This window comes from Haliotis cracherodii, unplaced genomic scaffold (genome assembly GCF_022045235.1).
Source record: "Haliotis cracherodii isolate W230 unplaced genomic scaffold, xgHalCrac1.p SCAF_9, whole genome shotgun sequence".
Lineage (NCBI taxonomy): Eukaryota > Metazoa > Mollusca > Gastropoda > Lepetellida > Haliotidae > Haliotis > Haliotis cracherodii.
In genome coordinates this window covers 11,008,032-11,023,706 of record NW_027266343.1, presented here as the reverse complement: position 1 = coordinate 11,023,706, position 15,675 = coordinate 11,008,032, and the positions used below count along the sequence as shown (strand labels likewise).

Sequence of the window (15,675 nt, the reverse complement as noted above, 5' to 3'; positions counted from 1 at the left end):
TCTTATTTCGGTTAATTATTCCTCTTTTACATGTAACCTATCGGAGCTTCGTTCATAGACCACTCTGATTTTCAAGAGATTTACTCGCAATAACGTAGTTATTGTGGTTGGTGACTGTTCATTAATGTCATGTGTTTGTGGTGCATTAAACATGTACGTAAGATCATCGATAATGAAGTGATTAGCGAATAATCACGTTGGCATATCTTGGTTCGGTTCGGCCCGACTTTTAGGTAACCCGGTAGATCTATATTTCGTGTGCGAAATACGCTTCAGTCGGAAAGCGCACGTAAAATCTCCAAGTGTAAGTAAGTAAGTAAGTAAGTAAGCTAAAGCTAATCAACTATACCAGGGGGTCTATATTATCCTTATACCTACTCCCTGACTATCTATAGAAATCTTTAATTAAAAGACAGTATGTCAAATCCAACATCCCTAGATACAACGAATACAACAGAACGTGGATAATGAAGAAGACTGGGTGATGGTCTGTTCGCAACGTACAGCAGTACCCAGTTTAGATTAACCGGACGTTGCATGTTCGTCGCGACATCCTCCGTAAACAATATGGCACATGGCGATCTGGGTCCTCTTGCTGTCAACGGTCATTGGTCTCAATGCATATCTACATTGGCGGATTTTACACAGTTGTTCAAGTCAGATGAGTACAGGTATTTAATGAATATATCAGGCATTCCGTTTATCTGTGTGTGTCCTGACGGATCAGCCAGAGAATTTCTCGACGTTGATCTGTATGCAGACGCTTCTTGAAGAAGAGGCGATCAGCTGGTGATAGTCGCCATGGTTACAACAACGCTTATCGCTAATTTGGATCTACCAAGAAAGACATTTTGAACAGATATTTTCTTGTCGAAAATGTTCCTAAGAGTGAGTGGATTACGCTGATTTTAGCAATATTCCATCAATATCACGGCTGGGGACACCAGAAATGGGCTTCACACATTGTACCCATGTCAAGAATTGAACCCCGGCGTGACGAGCGAACGCTTTAACCACTAGACTACCTGACCGCCCTGTTTATCAGAGTGTCAGTGAGTGAGTGAGTGAGTCAGGTTTAAAACCGCTGTGAACAGTATTAAATAAAGTTATATCAGGGGATGATAAGGGAGGAAAGCCTGAAGTGATGCATTGCACAGACATTTACCACTTTGGTAAAACGCACGAGCAGGTATGGTGCTGACAAACCTGGAAACATAAGGATTCAAACCCAAAAATCATAAGTTTCTGGTGTATCCAAGGGACGCAACTCTGCACATTGCTGTGCCTTTGACAAGTGGGCAACGGGTGCCCCCATGTTAATAAGAATGAGATGGTGATACATTTTCTTTGGAACACAAACAGTCTTCTGGCTAGATACATAATTGTAACATGCACATGATTAGATATGTAAGAATCTTCTGATTAGATAGATTGTAACAAGCACATGATAAGATATATTAGAAGCTTCTGATTGGATACATTGTAACAAGCACATGATTAGATATGTAAGAAGCTTCTGATTAGATACATTGTATCAAGCACATGGTGAGATGCATTGTGCCAAGCACTTAATTTGATACGCTGTAGCAAGCACATGGCGAGATGCATTGTAACAAGCAATTATTGTTTGATATGCTGTAGCAAGCACATGGCGAGATGCGTTGTACCAAGCACTTAGTTTGATACACTGTACCAAGCACCTGGTGAAATGCATTGTACCAAGTACTTAGTTTGATAAACTGTAGCAAGCACATGGTGAGATGCATTGTACCAAGCACTTAGTTTGATACGCTGTAGCAAGCACATGGTGAGATGCATTGTAGCAAGCACTTAGTTTGTTACACTGTAGCAAGTACATGGTGAGATGCATTGTACCAAGCACTTAGTTTGATACGCTGTAGCAAGCACATGGTGAGATTTATTTTACAAGCACTTAGTTTGATTAGTGTCGTTCTATTGTCCATGACTGGTCAGTTAACCAACAGCTGGGCAGTGATCAGTGTATGCCATGTTCACCATGATATATGAGAACACAGTTTTAGACAATTTTAATCATGATGAAGTGGTATTTTTCATGAGCCTTTGAAAACTACTCCAAATGTTACTTATGTATGATTTTGGAAGAAATTAGAGGAGTAAGCTGCTGTCTAATTATTTCCATTTATCCCAGGAACAATGCGCCCATCTCAGTTTTCAATGACATCTTTGCTGCTCTGTCATCAATAAGAGCAGCAACGTGTGCCAGCACCAACACAAGGGCAGCAACAACAAGTGGCGACACATCTACAGCAACAACAAGTGGCGACACAACAGCAGCAACAACAGGTGGCAACACATCTACAGCAACAACACGTGCCGCCACAACGGCAGCAACAACAACACGTGCCGCCACAACGGCAGCAACAACAACACGTGCCGCCACAACGGCAGCAACAACAACACGTGGCGACACATCTACAGCAACAACAACACGTGCCGACACAACAGCAGCAACAACAGGTGGCGACACATGTACAGCAACAACAACAATAAGTGCCGAAACAACGGCAGCAACAACAACAGGTGCTGTCACAAGATCAGCAGCAGCAACAGACGCCGATGCAGAGCATCCTCTGGATGATTACCTGGTGAAATGTGCCACGGAGACATTCCGGTGTTTGCGCAATGCATGTGCAGGTTGCCATGGGAACCAGACAACAATCGGTGGATCTCCCACTGTGTTGTCAGACACTCACGCAGTGCTGGAGGTGGTCAGTGGTCGTCCCTCTACAGCAGACTTGACCACACTGCAGAGATGTGCTTTGCAGTTCATCGGCAATCTCTGCGTGGGGCATTATCTTAACCAAGAAAATGTGTGTAGGCTGTTTCTCTGCACCTTCAGGTGAGATGATTGTTATGTGATGTCTGACCTTCAGGTGAGATGATTGTCATATAATGTGTCTCACCTTCAGGTGAGATTATTGTGATATAATGTCTGACTTAAGGTGAGATGATTGTTATATAATGTGTCTGCACCTTCAGGTGAGATGATTGTTATGTGATGTCTGACCTTCAGGTGAGATGATTGTTATGTAATGTGTCTGCACCTTCAGGTGAGATGATTGTTATGTAATGTGTCTCACCTTCAGGTGAGATTATTGTGATATAATGTGTCTCACTTGCAGGTGAGATGATTGTTAAACAATCTGTTCGCACCTCTATGTGAAATGATTTTTATATAATGTCTGACCTTCAGGTGAGATGACTGTTATATTGCTGACATCAGGTGAGATGTTTGTTATATTGTCTGACTTCAGGGGATATGATTGTTATATAATGTCTGACCTTCAGGTGAGATGATTGTTATATTCTGCATCGTGTGAAACCCTGCCCACAAGTATCAAACATCATGCACTATGAACACAAATATCAAGGGTTTTCCAACCAACCAACAGGATTTGGAACGGAATATAATACATATTGCACAAAAAAATCGCTGATTTGTGTCACATAACTCCTACTGATTTAACTGTTTTTCAATTGTCATATGACCTAGTTGATCCTCAGGCCATCTCGTTTATTCTCCTTCCTACGTTGGAGATGTGTGTGATGACCAGTGTTTCCATGGTTACAGAAGGATGTTACAGTCGTCAGACAGCGGCATAGTGAACTACACGTGCATGGTGCTGCACAACTGTCTCCTGCCGCGGACAGCAGCAACGACCGACAGAGTCCTCCCCGACTACTTCCGTTTGGATGACGACAATGTGGACGGTGTTGTACTGTCTGTGATAGAGGTGACTGTCCAAGATGACGTGGAGTGGGGGTAGGTGGACATGCCCTTGTTTGTCTCAAGTCCAAGTCCAAGCTATACTAATGGTTATGTGTATCAGGACATGTTTTGGAAAACAAAGAATATATTTAATTGGTTTGGTTCATAGGACAAAATACATGAACGGCATCTTCCCGAGGCAAAGGAGTTAACTGACTAAGTCCGGTTTCCACCCTTGCCCAACTAGCCTGGAGTTATGGAGTTATTTTTTGGCTTGACTAACGAGTCTATGCATAGTCCAATCAAAATCATGTTATGAAATCAACATCAGGGTGTAAACACCGTGGGTTCCAACGTGCAGATTTCGGTCGACTGCAGGATTTGCAAAGCATGTGTATCGGGAACTGGGAGTCGACAGATATTTTTACAAATCATTTTATGTTTTTCATCAAGGTGCTTGCTAGATTTGATGTACTTAGCGAGGTTAGACCTATTATATGACGGTATAGATCTTGATCATCGATCAGATCGTCTTGGCTGGGCTGCATCATTTTGTTTGAAGCAAATGATATGAGAGGTTCTGGAATGTGATTGGTCAACATGAAGGGCATAGAAGAGAGGGCATAGAAGGGACATAACTCGTAATAGCCACTGGTGGCGCAGCATTCAAGCCCAGAAATTCCAGCCTCGTTTGGCAAGGACATATAAAGTCAGTTAGCTCACTTGCTTCGGGAAGATGCATCAACTGATGCATCCTGCAAAACAGTTTTGTTTTCTTTCTGAGGAGTGAGTTTTCAATTTCCATTTTCAAATCCCTTTTGTATGCGACAACATACCTGTTAGCATTAAGGCTTTGATTATCTCCCTTTGTTTGCTGTCAATCATGACAACATGAGCCTAAATTTGTACTTTTGGAAGCATGAAGGAGTATAAAAGACAACAGTATGATGAATTTTTTTTATAATTACATTTTTTCTGTGCTGGGGCGGTCGGATAGCCTAGTGGATAAAGTGTTCGCTCTTCACGCCGAAGACCCAGGTTCGATTCCCGACATGGGTACAATGTGTGAAGCCCATTTCTAGTGTCCCCCGCCGTGATATTGCTGGAATATTGCTAAAAGCAGCGTAAAACCATACTCACTCACTCACTATTTCTCTGCTGAACCTACTTAACTGGTGAGAGAGCCTATTCTCATTTTAAGATTATACAATGCAGTCAATCATACAGGGGATTAATTTGACGCAAAGGTGTTGAAATTTACCCTCTTTTGTTTTATTTTGAAAATTGTTGTGAAGTTTGTACTGAAAATTATTGAATGTCTGACATCGTGAGTACCAACATTCTGTGAGGAAACATGTGCTCAGAACAACAACGCTATTTGTTGGACAGGTCTGCTTCTTGCCACAGACTTCTGTCTTTGGTGTAGGCTCTTTTTTCAAATTAAAAATGAATAACAGCTCAAGGAACCAGAATAAATAAATGCATGAGTACAACCTTCTTCAACAGCACCACTTGTAGGGTAGAACTGGTCCATCGTAGCAGCTGCTTGATGTGGACATGTTGATGCTATACAGGTCTAGACTTGGTTATATAGAGGTCGCTACTTGATTATTTACAGGTCTAGACTTAGTTATATATAGAAATCCCTACTTGATTATTTACAGGTCTAGACTTAGTTATATAGAGGTCGCTACTTGATTATTTACAGGTCTAGACTTGGTTATGTAGAGGTTGCTACATGATTATTGAGAGGTCTAGACTATGTTATATAGAGGTTGCTACATGATTACTTGGTTTGGTTGGTTTGTTGTTTAACGCCGCACTCAGCAATATTCCAGCTATATGACAGGGGTCTGTAAATAATTGAGTCTGGACCAGACAATCCAGTGATTGACATCATGAGCATCGATCCTCGCAATTGGGATCGATGAGATGCATCAACCAAGTCAGCGAACCTGACCACCCGATCCCATTAGTAGCCTCTTACGACAAGCATAGTCGCCTTTTATGGCAAGCATGGGTTGCTGAAGATCCATTCTACATCAAATCTTCACGGGTCACTTGATTACTTACAGCTCTAGACTTGGTTATATAGAGGTCGCTACTTGATTATTGAGAGGTCTAGACTTGGTTATATAGAGGTCGCTACATGATTATTGAGAGGTCTAGACTTAGTTATATAGAGGTCGTTACATGATTATTGAGAGGTCTAGACTTGGTTATATAGAGGTCGCTACATGATTATTGAGAGGTCTAGACTTGCTTATATATAGTTCGCTACTTGATTATTTAAAGGTCTAGATTCGATTATACAGAGGTCGCTATTTGATTACTAACATGTGGGCTTAGATAACATAACTCAGATCACTGTCTGACTGATCATATCATCATATTGTCCGAGGATGATATTAGGTGATAACCTGTATGATGTCTCAATCACAATCTACAGGCTGTATGTGGTGGAAGATCTCCTGCAGGTGGCAGCCCTCTGTGAAACCTTCTACACAAGACTGTCTCCCACTCACAGGTAGGTCGACACTCACAATAGGTCAAAACTCACGAGTAGGTCGACATTCACAGGTAGGTGGACACTCACAGGTAGGTGGACACTCACAGATAGGTCGACACTCACACGTAGACCGACACTCACAGGTAGGTAGACACTAACAATAGGTCGACACTCACAGGTAGGTAGACACTCACAGGTAGGTAGACACTAACAATAGGTCGACATTCACAGGTAGGTAGACACTCACAGGTAGGTAGACACTAACAATAGGTCGACACTCACACGTAGGCCAACGCTCAAGAGTAGGTTGACACTCACTGATAGGTTGAAACTCACATGTAGGTAGACACTCACATTAGGTCGGCACTCACAGGTAGGTCAACACTCACAGGTAAGTTGACACTCACAATAGGTTGACACTCACAGGTAGGTCGGCACTCAAGAGTAGTTTGACACTCACAGGTAGGTCGACACTCACAGGTAGGTCGACACTCACAGGTAGGTCGACACTCAAGAGTAGGTTGACACTCACAGGTAGGTCGAAACTTGAGTAGGTTGTCACTCACAGGTAGGTCTACGCTCACAGGTAGATCAACCATCATGAGTAGATCTACACTCACAGGCATCCCAGCATCACCATGGTAACCACCCTAACAAATGGGTCCTGCACAGTAATCCTGTGTGTTGTGACCTCATCACCTGACTATCCTTGCCACCTCACTCTCTTTCTCATCGCCACCCTGTGGAGACGGCTGTTGAGTTGTAGAGAATTCACTTTTGGTTTTTTTCCATTAATTTGCTTAAGCTACCTCCACACTCATGGGATATATGACCTTATATGTCTGCTGTACGTCATACAGGAGCACCAGTTAGTAGTGTATCACCTTATATCTGCTGTACGTCATACAGGAGCACCAGTTAGTGGTGTATCACTTTATATCTGCTGTACGTCATACAGGAGCACCAGTTAGTGGTGTATCGCCTTATATCTGCTGTATGTCATACAGGAGTACCAGTTAGTGGTGTATCACCTTATATCTGCTGTACGTCATACAGGAGCACCAGTTAGTGGTGTATCACCTTATATCTGCTGTATGTCATACAGGAGCACCAGTTAGTGGTGTCTCACCTTATATCTGCTGTGCGTCATACAGGAGCACCAGTTAGTGGTGTATCACCTTATATCTGCTGTATGTCATACAAGAGCACCAGTTAGTGGTGTATCACCTTATATCTTCTGTATGTCATACAGGAGCACCAGTTAGTGGTGTGCCACCTTATATCTGCTGTTTGTCATACAGGAGCACCAGTTAGTGGTGTGCCACCTTATATCTGCTGTACATCATACAGGAGCCCCAGTTAGTGGTGTATCACCTTATATCTGCTGTATGTCATACAGGAGCACCAGTTAGTGGTGTATCACCTTATTATATCTGCTGTACATCATACAGGAGCACCAGTTAGTGGTGTATCACCTTATTATATCTGCTGTACATCATACAGGAGTACCAGTTAGTGGTGTATCACCTTATATCTACTGTATGTCATACAGGAGCACCAGTTAGTGGTGTATAACCTTATATCTGCGGTTTGTCATACAGGAGCACCAGTTAGTGGTGTATCACCTTATATCTGCTGTATGTCATACAGCAGCACCAGTTAGTGGTGTATCACCTCATATCTGCTGTATGTCATACAGGAGCACCAGGTAGTGGTGTCTCACCTTATATCTGCTGTATGTCATACAGCAGCACCAGTTAGTGGTATTTCACCTCATATCTGCTGTATGTCATACAGGAGCACCAGTTAGTGGTGTCTCACCTTATATCTGCTGTATGTCATACAGGAGCACCAGTTAGTGGTGTCTCACCTTATATCTGCTGTATGTCATACAGGAGCACCAGTTAGTGGTGTATCAGCTTATATCTACTGTATGTCATACAGCAGCACCAGTTAGTGGTGTATCACCTTATATCTGCTGTTTGTCATACAGGAGCACCAGTTAGTGGTGTATCACCTTATATCTGTTGCTGTAGGTTGTTTGTCGTGGAGGTTGTGATCGGAATGTTGAAGAGGGTGGAGTGTGATACGTCAACGGAGAAGCTGCATGTTGTAGCGATGGAGAACCTGCTGTACCTGGGGAGAGAGGTGAAGGCTTGCAGCCATCAGATCCTACAGGCAGGACTCCAGGACTCTGACGACTCTCAGGTGAGGTGTCGCTCGTCTGGTGTTGCCAGTAGAGGGCCATTTCTAGTGGTGTTAACTTGTGAGTGAGTGAATAAGTTTGGTTTAACGCCGCTTTTAACAGTATTCTAGTTATATCGTGGCATGTCAGCTTAATGTGGGAGGAAAGCCTGACGTTTACCACTTAGGTGAAATCCACGAACAAGGGTATATGGTGCTGACAAACCTGGAAACATAATTGGGGCAAACCGGGATTCGAACCCACAATCATCATCTTCCCTAGGCAATTTAGTTCACTGACTATAAAAGTCCAGTTTCCACCCTTGCCGAACTAGGCTGGTATCATGGAGTTAGAGTTTGGTTGGACTAACAAGTCTATGCATAGTCCAATCAAAATCGCACAACAAAATCGAAATCCGGCTTGTAAACTGTCATGCAGATTTCGGTCGATTGCAGGATTTGCAAAGCATGTGCACCGCCAACTCGTTGTCAACAGATATTTTCAAACACTTTTTATGTTTTTAATCAAGGTGCTCACATGATTTGATGCATTTCACGATGTAAGACCCGTTTTGTCACAATATAGAGCTTGATTATCGATCAGATTGTCCTGGCTTAGTGCCGCCATTTTGTTTGAAGCAAATGCAAGTGATACGAGAATCTGGAATTGGTCCATAGGAGAGGCTTAGAAGGGACATAACTGGTAATAGCCACTGGTGGCGCTACAATCGAGCCCATGCAGGAATTCCAGCCTAGTTCGGCAGGGGTGGAAAGTGGACTTTTAAAGTCTCTTGCCTCGGGAAGATGACAATCATAGGTTTCTGGCGTGCCCAAGGGACGTGTTAACTTGTGAATGGGTGTGTGAAGTAGTCTTTGTCTCCTCGGCTGTGAGCTGATGTGTGGAAATATCCTCTGACACATGATGTCCCCTTCAGACTTCCCTGCTGCTGGTGAAGATCCTTGAAGCTCTTGGAGCTGCCACGTCCTTGCACTCCCTGTATGGAAGTCTGCAGAATGACTCCGACCTCCTCGTGTGCTGTATCAGTAAGTGCAGGAACCATCTCAACTGCAACAGATTTATAAATATCCCAAACTGGCTTCCATAGGCTTATGCTCGTCAATAAATGTATAAATATCCTTGGCAAGTCTCCCAAGTTTTGAAAGTCTATCAACTCATGTAGATACATTGATATTCAAAGACACTCGAGTGAGGTGTTGCATGTCTCCTCACTAATTGAATTGAAGGAACTCAACTTCGCTTCTTCCTTGGCACTGCACTGGGTGTGTTGCAACCATCCAGAAATACTTTTGAAAAATTGTTACCATCATTCCCAGTGACATTTGGGGTCTGGGACCCGTTCCACAAAGTGATCTTAGCACCACGACTACCGTAAGTCTATGTAAAAGTATGGGAGTTACGATCATCTCCTCACTAACATCGCTTTGTGGACCCATGAACATTCGGGTAGAATAGGTCTTCATCAACCCATGCTTGTCGTAAGAGGCAACTACGCTTGTCGTAAGAGGCAACTAATGGTATCGGGTGGCCAGAGTCGCTGACTTGGTTGATGCGGTATCCCACTTGCGTATGATGTCAAACACTGGATTGTCTGGTCGAGACTTGATAATTTACAAATCTCTGTCATATAGCTGGAATATTGCAGTGTTAAACAACAAACAAACATAAAACCATAGGGGTCTGGAACATATTTTGAAGCTACACTTAATAAAAAGTGTGACTGTACAAATTCGATTTTAGTAAGCTGGCCAAATGAGTGATTGAAGAAATGAGGCTGCCATCCACGTTTTGTAGCTTTTTAAACTAGTTTCATTAATTAACTTCAAATTGCACCCTTTTTACAACAGTTGTGAGATCTATGTTAAGACACATTCAGTATTCAGGGATGAGCAATGATACTCGGAGTGAACACTTAGATGGTACTTGAGATTCAGGGGAGGAGAGGGTTGGCACTCGCATGAAATTATGAATGAATATTTAGCTTTCTTAGCTATGCTGTATGTAACCTAGTTGAACTCAGACCAACCACTGATAGTAGATGATGCTTACAGAGTGTGGGTGATGTAGGATTGGAGGATATGCCCATCCATGACAGATGTTTCCTCCTTGTAGACCTGCTCCACGGCATACATGAAATCGGCCGACAAGGTGGCAACCATTTCACAGCTGTAGAGAAGATGACTGAGTCAGACCAGATAGATCCACATCACCCAGCCTTTGGGCTGAAGAGAGATCTCATACGTCTCCTCGCAAACATGGTGTTCCATCACAAAGTCAACCAGGACAAGGTAGGGTTATCAAGAAGAGAGACCTCTGGTCTACATGAGTCAGTGGTGTTATGAAGGAGATACCTTGTTGGTTATTGGGAGTAATGTAGGGTATCAAGAAGAGAGACCTCTCTGGTCAATTGGAGTAAGGTCGGGTTATCCAGAAGAGAGACCTCTCTGGTCAATTGGAGTATGGTTGGGTTATCAAGAAGACAGACCTCTCTGGTCAATTGGAGTAAGGTAGGGTTCTCAAGAAGAGAGACCTCTCTGGTCAATTGGAGTAAGGTAGGGTTATCAAGAAGACAGACCTCTCTGGTCAATTGGAGTAAGGTAGGGTTATCAAGAAGACAGACCTCTCTGGCCAATTGGAGTAAGGTAGGGTTATCAAGAAGAGAGACCTCTCTGGTCAATTGGAGTAATGTAGGGTTATCAAGAAGAGAGACCTCTCTGGTCAATTGGAGTAAGGTAGGGTTATCAAGAAGAGAGACCTCTGGTCAATTGGAGTAAGGTTGGGTTATCAAGAAGAGAGACCTCTCTGGTCAATTGGAGTAAGGTAGGGTTATCAAGAAGAGAGACCTCTGTTCAATTGGAGTAAGGTAGAGTTATCAAGAAGAGAGACCTCTCTGGTCAATTGGAGTAAGGTAGGGTTATCAAGAAGAGAGACCTCTGGTCAATTGGAGTAAGGTTGGGTTATCAAGAAGAGAGACCTCTCTGGTCAATTGGAGTAAGGTAGGGTTATCAAGAAGAGAGACCTCTGTTCAATTGGAGTAAGGTAGAGTTATCAAGAAGACAGACCTCTCTGGTCAATTGGAGTAAGGTAGGGTTCTCAAGAAGAGAGACCTCTCTGGTCAATTGGAGTAAGGTAGGGTTATCAAGAAGAAAGACCTCTGGTCAATTGGAGTAAGGTAGACTTATCAAGAAGAGAATGAATGAATATTTAGCTTTCTTAGCTATGCTGTATGTAACCTAGTTGAACTCAGACCAACCACTGGTAGTAGATGATGCTTACAGAGTGTGGGAGATGTAGGATTGGAGGATATGCCCATCCATGACAGATGTTTCCTCCTTGTAGACTTGCTCCACGGCATACAGGAAATGAAAGACCTGAAGTGAAAGACTGCAAGGAAAAATTAACTGACAATTAACTTACAATAGTATTCTTTTGTTGCAGGTTCGGGAACTGGATGGTATTGCTTTAATCCTTGACCAGTCAAACATGGATGGAAAAAATCCTTGTATCCTCCACAGATGTCAGTCATGTGTGTGCCTCTGTGTGTTGGGTGTGTGTGTGTGTGTGTTTGTGCACGTGTGCCTCTGTGTGGTGGGGGGTGGGGGGGCAGGGTGTGGGGGTGTGGGGGGGATGTGTGTGTGCATGTGTTCGTGCGCGTGTGCCTCTGTGTGTAGGGGAGGGGATTTGGGGTCAGGGAAGGAGGTAAAGGGTTCTTAATGTATGTGTGTGGGTGTGTGTGGGTGTTTATAGTATGTGTATGCCCATATATGAACTGTGCAACTGATCAACCACCAACTTATATCATATATTAGAGATTACTTTTGGATAAGCCTACTCATATGGCTGGATGATATTGAAGGTCAAGGTTACAAATTATGACAAAGACATAAAAACGATAGTGTACAGGATAACATGATTATGTATGTCAAAAGTTACTGATGAAACATGGCTGAAATTTCCTAAAATGTCTGATTAATTCATGAAATGCATTTTCCACTCGTCTATGGATGACATTGAAGGTCACCGTCAGTAAGTCTCCAATTGTGCTGTAGATGTCTCACACTACATCTTGAGCTTTTGTAACTGGAATTTGACAAGACTCTATACAAATGAGGGTGGGGTGGATGGTAGCTTCTAATGCAGGTCAAGGTAGCATCAGTACATCTAGGCCATACCCATGCTCGTTTGTTTCACCAAAGTGGTAAATGTCTGAACATCTGCATCACTTTGGGCTTTCCTCCAACATTAAGCTGACATGTCTAGATATAACTGTTCAAAGCTGTGTTAAACCCAACTCACTCACTCACTTAGTACACCTATGTAGCTTCAGTCCACCTAGGTGTCATCAGTCCATCTAGGGGTCATCAGTCAATCTAGGTGTCATCAGTTCATCTAGGGGTCATCAGTCCATCTAGGTGTCATCAGTGCACCTAGGTAGCAGCTTGAATTCACTCATACTCTATGCCTCAATTACTTTCTCTTGCCAATCATTGCCTGAAAGTTATGTTCCTGAGCATGGCAAGTCATCACGCAGTGGATTGTGCTGGCGATTCGGAACCTGTGTGAGGACAACCCAGACAACAAGCAGTACCTGGCTGGGCTGAGACTGGAGGGACTCGCCAACAACGTCACGATGCTCCAGGAGTTCGGGGTGAAGGCAGAGCTACAGGGGGACAAGATCGTGGTCAGACGTCCTGATGAGCATGCTCCAGGAGATAGGGGTGAAGGCGGAGCTTCAGGGGGACATGATCGTGGTCAGACGTCCTGATGAGGATGCTCTAGGAGATCAGTGTGAAGGCGGAGCTTCAGGGGGGACAAGATCGGCGTGAAGGCAGAGCTACAGGGAGACAAAATCAGAGTGAAGGCAGAGCTACAGGGAGACAAGATCGGGGTGAAGGCAGAGCTACAGGGGGACAAAATCAGGGTGAAGGCAGAGCTTCAGGGGGACAAGATCGGGGGAAGTTGGAGCTACAGGGGGACAAGATCGGGGGGAAGGTGTAGCTACAGGGAGACAAGATCAGGGTGAAGGCAGAGCTACAGGGAGACAAGATCGGGGTGAAGGCAGAGCTACAGGGAGACAAGATCGGGGTGAAGGCAGAGCTACAGGGAGACAAGATCAGGGTGAAGGCAGAGCTACAGGGGGACAACATCGGGGTGAAGGCAGAGCTACAGGGGGACAAGATCGGGGTGAAGGCAGAGCTACAGGGAGACAAGATCGGGGTGAAGGCAGAGCTACAGGGAGACAAGATCGGGGTGAAGGCAGAGCTACAGGGAGACAAGATCAGGGTGAAGGCAGAGCTACAGGGGGACAACATCGGGGTGAAGGCAGAGCTACAGGGGGACAAGATCGGGGTGAAGGCAGAGCTACATGGAGACAAGATCAGGGTGAAGGCAGAGCTACAGGGGGACAAGATCAGGGTGAAGGCAGAGCTACAGGGGGACAAGATTGAGGTGAAGGCAGAGCTACAGGGGGACAAGATTGTGCTCAGTCCTCCTGATGAGCATGCTCCAGGAGATCGGGGTGGAGGCAGAGCTACAAGGGAGACAAGATCAGGGTGAAGGCAGAGCTTCAGGGGGACAAGATCGTGCTCAGTCCTCCTGATGAGCATGCTCCAGGAGATCAGGGTGGAGGCAGAGCTACAGGGGGTCAAGATCGAGGTGAAGTCGGAGCTACCGCGGACAAGATCGTGGTCAGGCCTCCTGATATAGATACAGATAGCTTGTATTGTTTGTTTATGCCGCACTCAGCAACATTCCAGCTTTATGCTCCTAACAGTGGTCTGTAAATAATGGTGATTGGCCCAGTGGTCTGTAAATAATGGAAATTGGCCCAGACAATCCACTGATTGACCTCATGAACATCGATCCATGCAATTGAGATACAATGACAAGCATTAACCAAGTCAGCAAGCCTGACCACCCAATGCTGTTAGTTGCATGAGTTGCTGAAAATCGGGACTGGCAGATAAGACAGTATTGGTTCTACAGAATGTGAAACCTGCTTGTTACATTGATGATAAGGTGATGTAAACAGGACTGTAACCCAATGCTTGGCATTGAATGCGATTTGGTTAGGTGCTCACCACGATGGTTGTTTTAGAGGAATTCTGCACAACCGATGCCCGTCAGCAGAGACTGAATGCATACCTCTATGGGTTGTTACACACATTGAACAATACTTATTCCTAACTTGAGAGAAGACTTTGGCTATTGTATTGTCATCATGTGCTGAAGAAGCCATTCTTGCTGGTAGGAGCCTTTGGAGGACGATAGTTGATGTAAAAATCTGAGATGTCAAATGTAGAATTGTCAATGAAAACATAATCTGCTGTCACATTGCCGTGTGACCGAGATGAAGCTGTAACAGTCATGTATTTGTATTATCATATCCCTCTGAACTGATACTTCCTGTTATGAAACAACAATAAACATTGATAATACAATCGTCTTCTTGCCTTACGATGCAGTGCCCATATAGCTGTTGCAGGTACTGTTGATGTCGCTGTTTACAGATTCTGTTGATATAGATGCAGGAACTGTTGATGTAGATGTTGCAGGTTCTGTTGATGTTGATGCAGGAACTGTCTATGTAGATGGTGCAGGTACTGTTGATGTAGATGGTGCAGGTACTGTTGATGTAGATGTTGCAGGTTCAGTTGATGTAGATGCAGGAACTGTTGATGTAGATGTTGCAGGTTCTGTTGATGTAGATGCAGGAACTGTTGATGTAGATGTTGCAGGTTCTGTTGATGTAGATGTTGATGTAGATGCAGGAACTGTTGATGTAGATGTTGCAGGTTCTGTTGATGTAGATGCAGGAACTGTTAATGTAGATGTTGCAGGTTCTGTTGATGTAGATGCAGGAACTGTTGATGTAGATGTTGCAGGTTCTGTTGATGTTGATGTAGATGCAGGAACTGTAGATGTTGCAGCTTCTGTTGATGTGGATGTTGCAGGTACTGTTGATGTAGGTGGTGTTTGTGTTTAAGGAGGAGGGTCTTATGTTTGTTTGTTGTTTAACGGAGCGCTCAGCAATATTACAACTATATGACGGCAGTCTGTAAATAATCGAGTCTGGACCAGACAATCAAGTGATTGACATCATGAGCATCGATCCGAGCAATTGGGATCGATGACATGCATCAACCAAGTCAGCGAGCCTGACCATCCGATCCCATTAGTCGCCTCTTACGACAAGCATGGGTTGCTTAAGAC

At 44.1% G+C, this 15,675-nt stretch overlaps 1 protein-coding gene across 1 annotated transcript; it reads left to right on the top strand.

Annotated features, from left to right (window-relative positions):
* Window positions 1-527: 527 nt before the first annotated feature.
* LOC139452641 (ataxin-10-like) lies at window positions 528-13,301 on the top strand. Its single transcript, XM_071234179.1, has 9 exons — window positions 528-671; window positions 2,171-2,881; window positions 3,614-3,805; window positions 6,201-6,278; window positions 8,297-8,468; window positions 9,380-9,488; window positions 10,576-10,751; window positions 11,902-11,965; window positions 12,984-13,301. The coding sequence occupies exons 1-9, from the start codon at window positions 538-540 to the stop codon at window positions 13,226-13,228; spliced, it is 1,881 nt and encodes a 626-aa protein (XP_071090280.1). The 5' UTR covers window positions 528-537; the 3' UTR covers window positions 13,229-13,301.
* The last annotated feature ends 2,374 nt before the right edge of the window (window positions 13,302-15,675 follow it).

What these genes read in the sequence shown, in the direction of transcription:
- LOC139452641 (XM_071234179.1), top strand. Translation starts at nt 538, where the DNA reads ATGTTCGTCGCGACATCCTCCGTAAACAATATGGCACATGGCGATCTG. An exon ending in CAAGATGACGTGGAGTGGGG is followed by an intron (nt 3,806 to 6,200) that starts GTAGGTGGACAT and finishes CACAATCTACAG; the next exon opens with GCTGTATGTGGTGGAAGATC. An exon ending in CATGGATGGAAAAAATCCTT is followed by an intron (nt 11,966 to 12,983) that starts GTATCCTCCACA and finishes GAGCATGGCAAG; the next exon opens with TCATCACGCAGTGGATTGTG.